At 52.4% G+C, this 14794-nt stretch overlaps 1 protein-coding gene across 1 annotated transcript in view; it reads left to right on the top strand.

The window, feature by feature from the left end:
* The window catches only part of MCM4 (minichromosome maintenance complex component 4), a 128448-nt gene that overhangs the window by 14764 nt on the left and 98890 nt on the right, over positions 1-14794 (top strand). The window contains exons 2-5 of the mRNA XM_075316356.1: positions 517-590; positions 1288-1452; positions 1540-1703; positions 1789-1893. Coding sequence (XP_075172471.1) covers positions 521-590; positions 1288-1452; positions 1540-1703; positions 1789-1893 — 504 coding nt within the window. The 5' untranslated portion in view covers positions 517-520. The remainder of the gene's footprint in view (positions 1-516; positions 591-1287; positions 1453-1539; positions 1704-1788; positions 1894-14794) is intronic.

Here is a 14794-nt window from a genome sequence, read left to right as displayed (position 1 = left end):
GAAGCACAGTGGAAGGATTTTTAGAAATCCCGTGCCCACTGTGCTTCTTTTCTCCGCAGCATAAACTGACCTGCGGCGTGGCTTCCCGAGCATCAGCATGTCAATTTATGCTGCGGAGATGAGTGTTCTCTGCACGTAGAATGGAGCTAAAGTCCACAGCAGCCTGAACCCAAATCGTGGGCATGGGCAGCTGCGTTCTCCTGTGGGCAACACTCACATCTCTGTAGGAAGGCTGACATTGTGTACTAGACGCCGTGTCACTGGATCATGTGGCCAAAAACGCACCTGAAGAAAACGCATGGAAAATGCATGAAAAACGCATGTGTTTTTGATGCGGTTTTTAAAAAACGCATTGTTTAAAATTGTCCCCTCTGCCAGAGGGTGCTTTTTTTTTTCTGCGCTGAAAAAAAATGCAACGTGCGCGCACAGCCTTAGATTTATTCCTCTTTTGTTTGTAAAGAAAAAAACAAACTTTTAATTCTTGTCAACATGAGTTTTTGTTTGACTCTTTTCCAGCATCATGTCTTCCCCAACATCCACACCAAGCCGCAGGAAGAACAAGAGGGGACGAGGCAGCAATCCTCCAACTCGTAAGTAATTTCTTATTTTAATGAAAACCAGTTTGGGCCCCTAATTATCCTACACCGCCATTAGAGGATTGTATATGGCAGCTTCTGTATGTTTTGTATTCTTTGGAGGTATGCGAACATTGCTCTGAAATGTATGGTAACTTCTATTCCACTGCTCACATTTTGTAATTGCATCAGGACTGTTTTGACCGGAGCTCGCTTACCCTAGATTAGGCTTTCCTTGGTAATCGCATTTCCCTGACCATGGTTCACCTCCATTCAATTTTGGGTCATGGTAGGACTGTTTGGTCCTGAGGTGTTGGCAGTATTCCCGTAACGAGGGGAATCTTGTTCTGTCACTTCATTCATACTTTCACCATATTCATAGCCTAAAATTGTACACTAAGCCTGATTTTTTTTTTTTTTTTTGTTCTGTGCACTGTACACAATATTCTATAAGCTAATTATTTGATTTGTGTCCTTTTTAAATGCATAATGTAACAGTTTATTAACAAGCTGCGGCTGGACATTATCTGGAAGGGTACCCACCCTTAATGTCTGTGTACTCTTATCTGTCCCATTACTTCATAATGTCTATAGATTTGTCTCTTGTTTCATTATTGATGTGTTGCCGGAGTCTCGAGCCATAATGGACAAGAAACAAGATGGCCTGTGGATAAAATTCTGTACTAATTATTATTTTATCATTTCTTTTAAGCTCGTAGTGAAGAAGTTCACTCTCCTCCATCTCAGAGACGAAGGACTGAGGAGGCCACATCAGTAAGTGAACTCCTGCCTATGCCAACGTCACCATCTGGTGATCTCCAAAGTCTCAGTGGACAAGAGCTGCTTTTCTCCAGCCCAGCCCCATCACGACTTTCAAGTATGTTTAGGCTTCTGTTCAGTTGTGTAGGTGCTTCTAAAGTTTTATTTAATTGTTACTAATATCAGCTGTACTGTAATATTGCAGTTGTTCAGAGCGAACTTGACTTGAGCTCTCCTCTGACATATGGAACGCCAAGCTCTAGAGTGGAGGGCACCCCCAGAAGTGGGATCCGAGGCACTCCGGCAAGGCAAAGACCAGATTTAGGGTCAGCTCGCAAACTCAAGCAGGTGGATTTGCAGTCGGACCAGGTGGGTACATCACTTTGTAGTAATGTGGATTATATAGTACTTTTTTTTTTTTTCTTCTTCAATGTACTTTTTCCTCTCCTTACAGCCTGCTGCAGAAGAGCTTGTGACAAATGACCAGTCCATGGAACAACAAAAGCTAGTGATTTGGGGAACTGATGTCAATGTGATAACATGCAGAGAAAAATTTCAGGTAAGAAAACACTGAGGACCTTTTTAGGATTTTCCATTCTTCAAGAGTTATTAGATCATGTAATCTATACAGTAATCACCCTATACTCTCAGGATAACTGTTAGTTGAGCGATGGTTTGGTCGACAGCTCTCTCCAGACTCCTCCATACACAGCAGTTACTCTGTACATGCCTGTGTGCTCTATAAGAGCGCCACTGCCAGATTTTTGGTGACAGCTTATCTCGTAGAGAACCAAAGGATTGTATATGCCCGATGCTTATCTTCCTCAAAATTCTTCCTGGGAATAGGCCAGAGGGCCCAAACACATTAACATTGGAGGAATTGATTCATATCTGCACGCTTGGCCGACAGTCTAGTTTGTGTATAGGGGCTTTAAGAGATTTGATTTACTGTATGCAGACAGAAAAAAGTCTGTGTTGTTACACTACAGTCACAGATGATTAATTTGTTGTGATGTTCTGAAACTTGAGAATGAAGCTATGAGATGAATGGTGCTGACGACACTGATATCTGTGGACCATTTGTTCCACTTGTTTACACATCCTGGCTGGCATCTGCTGTCGAAAAGTTATCTATGACACTCCCCTCCCAAATTATCTTATTTCTTTTTCGCTCCTAATTGGGAGACCCAGACAATTGGGTGTATAGCTACTGCCTCCGGAGGCCGCACAAAGTACTACACTTAAAAGTGTAAGGCCCCTCCCCTTCTGGCTATACACCCCCCCGTGGGAGCACGGGTCCTTCAGTTTTTTGCTTTGTGCGAAGGAGGTCAGACACGCACGCATAGCTCCACTGTTTAGTCAGCAGCAGCTGCTGACTATGTCGGATGGAAGAAAAGAGGACCCATACAAGGGTCCCCAGCATGCTCCCTTCTCACCCCACTTTCTGTCGGTGGTGCTTGTTAAGGTTGAGGTACCCATTGCGGGTACGGAGGCTGGAGCCCACATGCTGATTCCTTCCCCATCCCCATTAGGGCTCTGGGCGAAGTGGGATTTTACCGGTCTCCAGGCACAGAGACCGTGCTCCATCCGCAGCCCCTGGAGAAGCCGCTGGATTTGGAGCTGAGTATCGTCAGGGACATGGCCCTGCTCCGTCAAGGTACTCTGTGTCCCCGTGCATACGCGCGCACACCGCAGCATTGCTGGGTGTGTTAGTGCGCCGGGGACAACAGCGCTGCTGCGCTTGTGCCATTTCCTCACTTCAGCTTAGCTGAGTGGGTAGACTCAGGGAGAACGGTCGCGCCGGCCGCTGGGACTGCGACGCGGCTGGGACTTGTGGTGCGCCGGGGACTTCCGCGCTGGCCGTGCATATATCACGGCCGCGCTTATTACTACAGTCCCCGGCTTTTGCGGCCTAGTTCATTCGTTCCCGCCTCCGCACCTGCCAGTCAGGAGGAGGGCGGGACGCTGTACAGAGCATCAGCGCTGAGGGCTGGAGTCGTTTTTACATACTCCAGCCCTCACACCAGGCACAGTAGGACGCAGTTTCCCGCTCTTTGTTTGTGGCACGCCCACGGTCCGCCCCTCTTCACAGAACGCCGGCAGCCATTCCTGCCTGCACGCTGAGCTGCAGAGGGGAGACGGGGAGACCCAGACACTGGATTCTACGGCCTCATACCCGCTGTTCAGCGGGCGGTAAGCAGCCCTCAAGGGCTCACCCCCACTTGTGCCGTTTGTATACTGAGTATTTTGTGTTTGCAAATACTTTGTACTGTACGGTCGCTGGTGATTCTCGGCTATATACCCTCCTAGATTACAAGGAGGCAACAGCATGTCGTCCGCAAAACGCAAGGGTGCCAAGGCACAGACATTATATGCTGCCTGTACCGCATGTGGGGCTGCTCTACCGGCAGGTTCCACTGACCCCCATTGTGTGCAGTGCTCGGCCCCTGTGCAACTTGCACAGCCGGGGCCTCTGCTGGACGTGACCCAGGGTGTACCACCTGTGAATGCTGTCCAGGTGACAGGAACAGAGTTTGCAGCTTTTGCTGACAGATTGTCTATGACCATGTCAAAGATTCTTGAAACATTGCAGTCTAGACCAGTAACTCAGACCATGGACACTGTGGCATCATTGCTCCCTGGTCCCCCTCAGCTGGAACACTTCCAAGCTCCGGGGGTGTCACATGCACCCCAGGGTGACGATTCTGACTCGGACGACAGTCCCAGACAACCTAAGCGGGCTCGTTATGAGGGGCCCTCAACTTCGTCTCACTGGTCAGGATCCCAGCGGGACGAATCTATGGGTGATGAGGCGGATGTAACTGATCAAGATTCTGATCCTGGGTCCGCTCTCAATCTGGATACACCGGATGGTGACGCCATAGTGAATGATCTTATAGCGTCCATCAATAGGATGTTAGATATTTCTCCGCCAGCTCCTACTGAGGAGGAGGCAGCTTCACAGCAGGAGAAATTCCATTTCAGATATCCCAAGCGTAAATTAAGCACTTTTCTGGACCACGCTGACTTTAGAGATGCAATCCAGAAACACCACGCTTATCCTGAGAAGCGGTTTTCTAAACGGCTTAAAGATACACGCTATCCTTTTCCCCCTGACGTGGTCAAGGGTTGGACCCAGTGTCCCAAGGTGGACCCTCCAATCACCAGGCTTGCAGCTAGATCCTTAGTTGCAGTAGAAGATGGAGCGGCACTTAAAGATGCCACTGACAGGCAGATGGAGCTCTGGCTGAAATCCATCTATGAAGCTATTGGAGCGTCGTTGGCGCCAGCTTTCGCAGCCGTATGGGCACTCCAAGCTATTTCAGCTGGGCTTATACAAGTCGACTCGGTCACACGTACATCTGCCCCGCAGGTGGCACCATTGACCTCTCAAATGTCTGCATTCGCGTCTTACGCGATTAATGCTGTCCTGGACTCTACGAGCCGTACGGCGGTGGCGTCAGCCAACTCCGTGATTTTGCGCAGAGCCCTGTGGTTGAAAGAATGGAAAGCAGATTCTGCTTCCAAGAAGTGCTTAACCAGTTTGCCCTTTTCTCGTGACCTATTGTTTGGGGAGCGTTTGGATGAAATCATTAAACACTCCAAGGGTAAGGACTCATCCTTACCTCAACACAGACAAAACAAGCCCCAACAAAGGAGGGGTCAGTCTGGTTTTCGGTCCTTTCGAGGCTCAGGCAGGTCCCAATTCTCCTCGTCCAAGAGGACTCAAAAGGATCAGAGAGGCTCAGATTCTTGGCGGACGCAGTCACGCCCAAAAAAGACAGCAGGAAGAACCGTTACCAAGACGGCTTCCTCATGACTTTCAGCCTCCTCTCTCCGCATCCTCGGTCGGTGGCAGGCTCTCCCGCTTTGGCGGCATTTGGCTGTCACAGGTCAAAGACCGTTGGGTGAGGGACATTCTGTCTCACGGGTACAGGATAGAGTTCAGCTCTCGTCCTCCAACTCGTTTCTTCAGAACTTCCCCACCGCCCGACCGAGCCGATGCTCTGCTGCAGGCGGTGGCCGCTCTAAAGGCGGAAGGAGTGGTGACTTCCGTTCCTCTTCAGGAACAAGGTCACGGTTTTTACTCCAATCTGTTTGTGGTGCCAAAGAAGGACGGGTCCTTTCGGCCCGTCCTGGATCTAAAGTTGCTCAACAAACACGTAAAAACCAGGAGGTTCCGGATGGAATCTCTCCGCTCCGTCATAGCCTCAATGTCTCAAGGAGATTTCTTAGCATCAATAGACATCAAGGATGCTTATCTTCACGTGCCGATTGCGCCAGAGCATCAGCGTTTTCTACGCTTCGTTATAGAAAGCGAACACCTGCAGTTCGTAGCGTTACCTTTCGGGCTGGCAACAGCCCCTCGGGTCTTCACCAAGGTCATGGCAGCAGTAGTAGCTGTCCTGCACTCGCAGGGTCACTCCGTGATCCCGTATTTGGTCGATCTACTTATAAAGGCACCCTCTCAAGAGGCATGCCAACACAGTCTGAACGTGGCACTGAAGACTCTCCAGAGTTTCGGGTGGATTATCAACTTTTCAAAGTCAAATCTAACCCCGACCCAATCACTAACATATCTTGGCATGGAGTTTCATACTCTCTCAGCGATAGTGAAGCTTCCACTGGACAAGCAGTGCTCTCTGCAGACAGGGGTGCAATCTCTCCTGCAGAACCAGTCCCACTCCTTGAGGCGCCTCATGCATTTCCTAGGGAAGATGGTGGCAGCAATGGAAGCAGTCCCTTTCGCGCAGTTTCATCTGCGCCCTCTACAATGGGACATTCTCCGCCAATGGGACGGGAAGTCGACGTCCCTCGACAGGGATGTCTCCCTCTCTCAGGCAACCAAGGACTCTCTCCGATGGTGGCTTCTTCCCACCTCATTGTCAAAAGGAAAGTCGTTCCTACCCCCATCCTGGGCGGTGGTCACGACAGATGCGAGCCTATCAGGGTGGGGAGCAGTGTTTCTTCACCACAGGGCTCAGGGTACGTGGACTCAGAGAGAGTCCACCCTTCAGATCAATGTTCTGGAAATCAGAGCAGTCTATCTTGCTCTGCGAGCCTTCCAACAGTGGCTGGAGGGCAAGCAGATCCGGATTCAGTCGGACAATTCCACAGCGGTGGCGTACATCAACCACCAAGGGGGAACACGCAGTCGACAAGCCTTTCAAGAAGTCCGGCGGATTCTGACGTGGGTGGAAAACACATCATCCACCATATCCGCAGTTCACATCCCAGGCGTGGAAAACTGGGAAGCAGACTTTCTCAGTCGCCAGGGCATGGACGCAGGGGAATGGTCCCTTCACCCGGACGTGTTTCAGGAGATCTGTCGCCGCTGGGGGATGCCGGACGTCGACCTGATGGCGTCACGGCACAACAACAAGGTCCCGGTTTTCATGGCACGGTCTCACGATCACCGAGCTCTGGCGGCAGACGCCTTAGTTCAGGATTGGTCGCAGTTCCGACTACCTTATGTGTTCCCACCTCTGGCATTGTTGCCCAGAGTGATCCGCAAAATCAGGTCCGACTGCCGGTGCGCCATTCTCGTCGCTCCAGACTGGCCAAGGAGGTCGTGGTACCCGGATCTGTGGCATCTCACGGTAGGACAACCGTGGGCGCTACCAGGCCGTCCAGACTTGCTGTCTCAAGGGCCGTTTTTCCATCTGAATTCTGCGGCCCTGAACCTGACTGTGTGGCCATTGAGTCCTGGATCCTAGGGACCTCAGGTTTATCTCATGATGTTGTTGCCACCATGAGACAGGCTAGGAAACCATCCTCCGCCAAGATCTACCACAGAACGTGGAAGATATTCTTATCTTGGTGCTCTGCTCAGGGAGTTTCTCCCTGGCCATTTGCATTGCCTATTTTTCTTTCCTTCCTGCAGTCTGGGTTGGAAAAAGGTTTGTCGCTTAGCTCCCTTAAAGGACAAGTCTCTGCGCTATCCGTATTCTTTCAGAAGCGCCTGGCGCGACTTCCTAAGGTACGCACGTTCCTGCAAGGGGTTTGTCATCTCATTCCCCCTTACAAGCGGCCATTGGAACCCTGGGATCTGAACAAGGTTCTGATTGCTCTCCAGAAGCCACCTTTCGAGCCTATGAAGGAGATTTCCTTTTCTAGGCTTTCACAGAAAGTGGCTTTCTTCGGCGCTCTATTGGGAGACCCAGACGATTGGGTGTATAGCACTGCCTCCGGAGGCCACACAAAGCAATTACACTAAAAAGTGTAAGGCCCCTCCCCTTCTGGCTATACACCCCCAGTGGGATCACTGGCTCACCAGTTTTTCTGCTTTGTGCGAAGGAGGTCAGACATCCACGCATAGCTCCACTGTTTGTAGTCAGCAGTAGCTGCTGGCTATATCGGATGGAAGAAAAGAGGGCCCATATGGGGCCCCCAGCATGCTCCCTTCTCACCCGCGGTGGTGCTTGTAAGGTTGAGGTACCTATTGCTGGTACAGAGGCTGGAGCCCACATGCTGTTTTCCTTCCACATCCCCTGGAGGGCTCTGTGGAAGTGGGATCTTGCCGGCCCCCCAAGCCCTGAGGCCGGGCTCCATCCACAGACCCAGAGAACCTGCTGGATTTGGAGCGGGAGTGCCGTTCAGGGACAAGGCCCTGCAACTTTCAGGTACTCTGTGTCCCCGGCAGGCACGGACACTCTCAGGCTTGCTGAGCGTTATAGTGCGCCGGGGACAGTAGCGCTGTGCGCTGGGGTTAGGTCACTGCAGCTTTGCTGAGTGACGTTACATGTTGGGAACTACTGCGCCGACCGCTACTGGAGCGGCGGCGCAGCTGCGACTTGTGGTGCGCCGGGGACTTTGCGCCGACCGCGCTTTTACGGCGGCGGCGCTTCTAACTTTAGCCCCCGGCTTCTGCGGCCTAGCGCCGCTTCGTTCCCGCCCCCACCCTGTCAATCAGGGTAGGGGAGAGACGCTGCTCAATTGGCAGCGCCGAGGGCTGGAGCTTTATTTACATGCTCCAGCCCTCTCACTAGGCACAGTGGGAAGCAGGCTTCCCGCTCTTCGTCTGTATACGCCCAGGGCCCGCCCCCCCTCTCCACAAGGACGCCGGCAGCCATTACACATGCGGTCTGGCTGGGGAAAGGCAGCAGGCTCTGGGAGACCCAGACTAAGGGGATTTCGGCGACCACACACCCGCTCCTAAGCGGGCAGTAAGCTGCACTTTAGTGCTGGCCCCACTAGTGCCTCAGTGTTATATTAGTGTACTTTTTTCTTGGTACCATATATATATATATATATAGTTGCACTGTAAGGTCGCTTCTTGGCTGGACACCCTGTACTGCTCTGAGGAGGCAGCAACATGTCATCCGCAAAACGCAAGGGTGCCAAGGCACAGGCTGTGTACACTGTTTGTACTGCATGTGGGGCTGATCTACCGGCAGGCTCCAATGACTCACATTGTGTGCAATGTTCAGTCCCAGTGGCACTTCGTCAGCCAGAGCCTATGGTGGTAGTGGCCCAGGCAGAGACGCCTGTGAACCCTGCCCCGGTGACGGGGACAGACTTTGCAGTTTTTGCTGATAAAATGTCTGTGACTATGACTAAAATCCTGGAGACCTTGCAGTCCAGGCCAGTTACTCAGACCATGGACACTGCTGTGTCTATGCTCTCCGGTCCCCCTCAGTTGGAACTAATCCGTACTTCAAGGGGGTCTCAAGCATCACAGGCTGAAGTCTCTGACTCAGATGACAGTCCCAGGCAGCCTAAGCGAGCTCGCTGGGAAAGACCCTCCACGTCATCACACTGCTCAGGGTCTCAGCGAGAAGAGTCTCTCTGTGATGAGACTGAGGACGGTGATCAGGATTCTAATCCTGAGGCCCCTCTCAATCTGGATGCCCCTGATGGTGACGCCATGGTTAATGACCTTATATCGGCAATTAATAGACTGTTGGATATTTCTCCCCCAGCCCCTTCTGCAGAGGAGGCAGCTGCACAGCAGGAGAAGTTCCATTTCCTGTATCCCAAGCGTAAATTAAGTGCTTTTTTGGACCACTCTGACTTCAGAGAATCGATCCAGAAACACGACGCTCATCCAGACAAGCGTTTCTCTAAACGTTCTAAGGATACCCGTTATCCTTTTCCCTCTGAGGTGGCCAAACGCTGGACCCAGTGTCCAAAGGTGGATCCCCCAATTTCCAAGCTTGCGGCTAGATCCATAGTCGCAGTAGAGGATGGCGCTTCACTTAAAGATGCCAACGACAGACAGATGGACCTTTGGTTGAAATCTGTCTATGAAGCTATCGTCGCGTCGTTTGCTCCAGCATTCGCGGCCGTGTGGGCACTCCAAGCTATTTCAGCTGGTTTAGCACAGGTGGATGCTATCATACATCCAGCAGTACCGCAGGTGGCGTCCCTAACTTCGCAAATGTCTGCGTTTGCGACCTATGCTATCAATGCTGTCCTAGAATCTACGAGCCGTACCGCTATGGCGTCCGCCAATTCTGTGGTTTTGCGCAGAGCCTTGTGGTTAAAGGACTGGAAAGCAGATGCTGGTTCCAAAAAATGCTTAACCAGCTTGCCATTATCTAGAGACAGACTGTTTGGTGAGCCATTGGCTGAAATCATAAAACAGTCCAAGGGTAAGGACTCTTCCTTACCACAGCCCAGAGCAAGTAAACCTCAACAGAAAAAGTGGCAGTCGAGGTTTCGGTCCTTTCGAGGCTCGGGCAAGGCCCAATTCTCCTCGTCCAAAAGGACTCAGAAAGAACAAGGGAGCTCAGATTCCTGGCGGGCTCACTCACGCCCTAGGAAAGCAAATGGAGGAACCGCTTCCAAAGCGGCTACCTCATGACTTTCGGCCTCCTCCCTCCGCATCCTCGGTCGGTGGCAGGCTCTCCCGCTTTTGCGACATTTGGCTGTCACAGGTCAAAGACCGGTGGGTAACAGACATTTTGTCTCGCGGGTACAGAATCGAGTTCAGTTCTCGGCCTCCACTTCGGTTCTTCAGAACCTCCCCACACCCCAACCGAGCAGTTGCCCTGCGGCAGGCGGTGGACTCTCTAAGAGCAGAAGGAGTCGTGATCCCTGTCCCCCCTCAGGAACGGGGGCGAGGATTTTACTCCAATCTCTTTGTGGTTCCAAAAAAGGACGGCTCCTTCCGTCCTGTTCTGGACCTAAAACTGCTCAACAAGCATGTGAACGCCAGGCGGTTCCGGATGGAATCCCTCCGCTCAGTCATTGCCTCAATGTCTCAAGGAGATTTCCTAGCATCAATAGACATCAAAGATGCTTATCTCCACGTGCCGATTGCTACAGAGCACCAACGCTTTCTACGCTTCGTGATAGGAGACGACCATCTTCAGTTCGTAGCTCTGCCATTTGGTCTGGCGACAGCCCCTCGGGTGTTCACCAAGATCATGGCGGCAGTGGTAGCAGTCTTGCACTCTCACGGACACTCTGTGATCCCTTACTTGGACGATCTACTGGTCAAGGCACCCTCTCAAGAGGCATGCCAACTCAGCCTGAATGTTGTACTGGAGACTCTCCAGGCGTTCGGGTGGATCATCAACTTCCCAAAGTCAAATCTGTCACCGACCCAATCACTAACGTATCTTGGCATGGAGTTTCATACTCTCTCAGCGATAGTGAAGCTTCCGCTGGACAAGCAGCGGTCTCTACAGACTGGGGTGCAGGCTCTCCTTCAAAGTCAGTCGCACTCCTTAAGACGCCTCATGCACTTCCTCGGGAAGATGGTGGCGGCAATAGAGGCGGTTCCGTTTGCGCAGTTTCATCTGCGTCCACTTCAATGGGACATTCTCCGCCAATGGGACGGGAAGTCAACATCCCTGGACAGGAAAGTCTCCCTTTCCCAGACGGCCAAGGACTCTCTGCAGTGGTGGCTCCTTTCCACCTCATTATCACAGGGAAGATCCTTCCTACCACCGTCCTGGGCGGTGGTCACGACAGACGCGAGTCTGTCAGGGTGGGGAGCAGTGTTTCTCCACCACAGGGCTCAGGGTACGTGGACTCAGCAGGAGTCCACCCTTCAGATCAATGTTCTGGAAATCAGAGCAGTGTATCTTGCCCTACTAGCCTTCCAACAGTGGCTGGAAGGAAGGCAGATCCGAATTCAGTCGGACAACTCCACAGCGGTGGCATACATCAACCACCAAGGGGGGACACGCAGTCGGCAAGCCTTCCAGGAAGTCCGGCGGATTCTGATGTGGGTGGAAGCCACAGCCACCACCATATCCGCAGTTCACATCCCCGGCGTAGAAAACTGGGAAGCAGACTTCCTCAGTCGCCAGGGCATGGACGCAGGGGAATGGTCCCTTCACCCAGACGTGTTTCAGGAAATCTGTCGCCGCTGGGGGGTGCCGGACGTCGACCTAATGGCGTCACGGCACAACAACAAGGTCCCAACCTTCATGGCACGGTCTCGCGATCAAAGAGCGCTGGCGGCAGACGCCCTAGTGCAAGATTGGTCGCAGTTCCGGCTCCCTTATGTGTTTCCACCTCTGGCACTCTTGCCCAGAGTGCTACGCAAGATCAGATCCGATTGCAGCCGCGTCATACTTGTCGCCCCAGACTGGCCGAGGAGGGCGTGGTATCCGGATCTGTGGCAGCTCACGGTCGGCCAACCGTGGGCACTCCCAGACCGACCAGACTTACTGTCCCAAGGGCCGTTTTTCCATCGGAATTCTGCGGCCCTGAACCTGACTGTGTGGCCATTGAGTCCTGGATCCTAGCGTCTTCAGGATTGTCCCAAGGGGTCGTTGCCACCATGAGACAGGCTAGGAAGCCCACGTCCGCTAAGATCTACCACAGAACGTGGAGGATATTCTTATCCTGGTCCTCTGCTCAGGGAGTGTCTCCCTGGCCATTTGCATTGCCTACCTTTCTTTCTTTCCTGCAATCTGGGTTAGAAAAAGGTTTGTCGCTCGGCTCCCTTAAAGGTCAGGTCTCGGCGCTATCCGTCTTTTTTCAGAGGCGTTTGGCACGCCTTCCTAAGGTGCGCACGTTCCTACAGGGGGTTTGCCATATCGTACCCCCGTACAAGCGGCCGTTAGATCCATGGGATCTGAACAGGGTACTAGTTGCCCTCCAGAAGCCGCCCTTCGAGCCTCTGAGGGAGGTTTCACTTTCTAGACTATCACAGAAAGTGGCTTTTCTGGTAGCGATCACATCTCTTCGGAGAGTGTCTGAGCTGGCAGCACTATCATCCAAGGCTCCCTTCCTGGTCCTCCACCAGGACAAGGTTGTGCTGCGCCCCATTCAGGAGTTTCTCCCGAAGGTGGTATCCTCTTTTCATCTTAATCAGGATATCTCTTTGCCTTCGTTTTGTCCTCATGCAGTTCATCGGTATGAGAAGGATTTACATTTGTTAGATCTGGTGAGAGCACTCAGAATCTACATTTCCCGCACGGCGCCCTTGCGCCGTTCGGATGCACTCTTTGTCCTTGTCGCTGGTAAGCGCAAAGGGTCGCAGGCTTCTAAGGCCACCCTGGCTCGATGGATCAAAGAACCAATTCTTGAAGCCTACCGTTCTGCTGGGCTTCCGGTTCCATCAGGGCTGAAGGCCCATTCTACCAGAGCCGTGGGTGCATCCTGGGCATTACGACACCAGGCTACGGCTCAACAGGTGTGCCAGGCAGCTACCTGGTCGAGTCTGCACACTTTCACCAAACATTATCAGGTGCATACCTATGCTTCGGCGGACGCCAGCCTAGGTAGAAGAGTCCTGCAGGCGGCAGTTGCCTCCCCGTAGGGGAGGGCTGTCTTGCAGCTCTAACATGAGGTATTTCTTTACCCACCCAGGGACAGCTTTTGGACGTCCCAATCGTCTGGGTCTCCCAATAGAGCGCTGAAGAAGAAGGGAATTTTGTTACTTACCGTAAATTCCTTTTCTTCTAGCTCTTATTGGGAGACCCAGCACCCGCCCTGTTGTCCTTCGGGATTTTTGGTTTGTTTGCGGGTACACATGTTGTTCATGTTGAACGGTTTTCAGTTCTCCGATGTTACTCGGAGAGAATTTGTTTAAACCAGTTATTGGCTTTCCTCCTTCTTGCTTTTGCACTAAAACTGGTGAGCCAGTGATCCCACTGGGGGTGTATAGCCAGAAGGGGAGGGGCCTTACACTTTTTAGTGTAATTGCTTTGTGTGGCCTCCGGAGGCAGTGCTATACACCCAATCGTCTGGGTCTCCCAATAAGAGCTAGAAGAAAAGGAATTTACGGTAAGTAACAAAATTCCCTTCTTTTCTTAGGGATTTTGTTTTTCGGGTGCACATGTTGTTCATGTTAATAAGTTCAGTTCTCCGATGTTGTTTATCGGATTGAATTTGTTTTTGTAACAGTTATTGGCTTTCCTCCTTCTTGCTTTTGCACTAAAACTGAGGAACCCGTGATCACACGGGGGGGTGTATAGCCAGAAGGGGAGGGGCCTTACACTTTTAAGTGTAGTACTTTGTGCGGCCTCCGGAGGCAGTAGCTATACACCCCAATTGTCTGGGTCTCCCAATTGGAGCTAGAAGAAAAGGAATTTACGGTAAGTAAACAAAATTCCCTTCTTCTTCGGCGCTCCATTGGGAGACCCAGACGATTGGGGTGTATAGCTACTGCCTCCGGAGGCCACACAAAGTATTACACTAAAAAGTGTAAGGCCCCTCCCCTTCTGCCTATACACCCCCCGTGGGATCACGGGCTGCTTCAGTTTTATGCTTTGTGCGAAGGAGGTCAGACATCCACGCATAGCTCCACTGTTTTAGTCAGCAGCAGCTGCTGACTATGTCGGATGGAAGAAAAGAGGGCCCATACTAGGGCCCCCAGCATGCTCCCTTCTCACCCCACTTTTGTCAGGTGTTTGTTAAGGTTGAGGTACCCATTGCGGGTACGGAGGCTGGAGCCCACATGCTGTTTTCCTTCCCCATCCCCCTGAAGGGCTCTGGTGAAGTGGGATCTTACCGGCCTCCAGGCTCTGAGGCCGGGCTCCATCCACAGACCCGGAGATCCTGCTGGAATGGAGCGGAGTATCGTCAGGGACAGGCCCTGCAACGTTAAGGTACCCTGTGTCCCCGTACAGTCTATGCACAGACACACTCCAGCGTTGCTGGGTGTGTTAGTGCGCCGGGGACAGTAGCGCTGCGCGCTTGGGCTTTACTCACTGCAGCTTAGCTGAGTGAGTTTATGTGTCGGGAACTACCGCGCCAGCCGCTGCTGGAGCTGCGGCGCGGCTGAGACTTGTGGTGCGCCGGGGACTTTCGCGCTGCCGCGCTTTTACGACGGCAGCGCTTATAAATCTAGTCCCCGGCTTTTGCGGCCTAGTTACGTTTCGTTCCCGCCCCCAACCCTGCCAGTCAGGGAAGGGGCGAGACGCTGTACAATGATCAGCGCCGAGGGCTGGAGTCTTATTTACATACTCCAGCCCTCTCACTGGGCACAGGGGGACGCCAGTTTCCCGCTCTTGTCTGGGGCACGCCCACGGCCCGCCCCTCTTCACAGGACGCCG

This window comes from Anomaloglossus baeobatrachus, chromosome 6 (genome assembly GCF_048569485.1).
Source record: "Anomaloglossus baeobatrachus isolate aAnoBae1 chromosome 6, aAnoBae1.hap1, whole genome shotgun sequence".
Lineage (NCBI taxonomy): Eukaryota > Metazoa > Chordata > Amphibia > Anura > Aromobatidae > Anomaloglossus > Anomaloglossus baeobatrachus.
The sequence above is the reverse complement of the archived record's forward strand: the minus strand, read 5'-3'. Positions and strand labels throughout refer to the sequence as shown.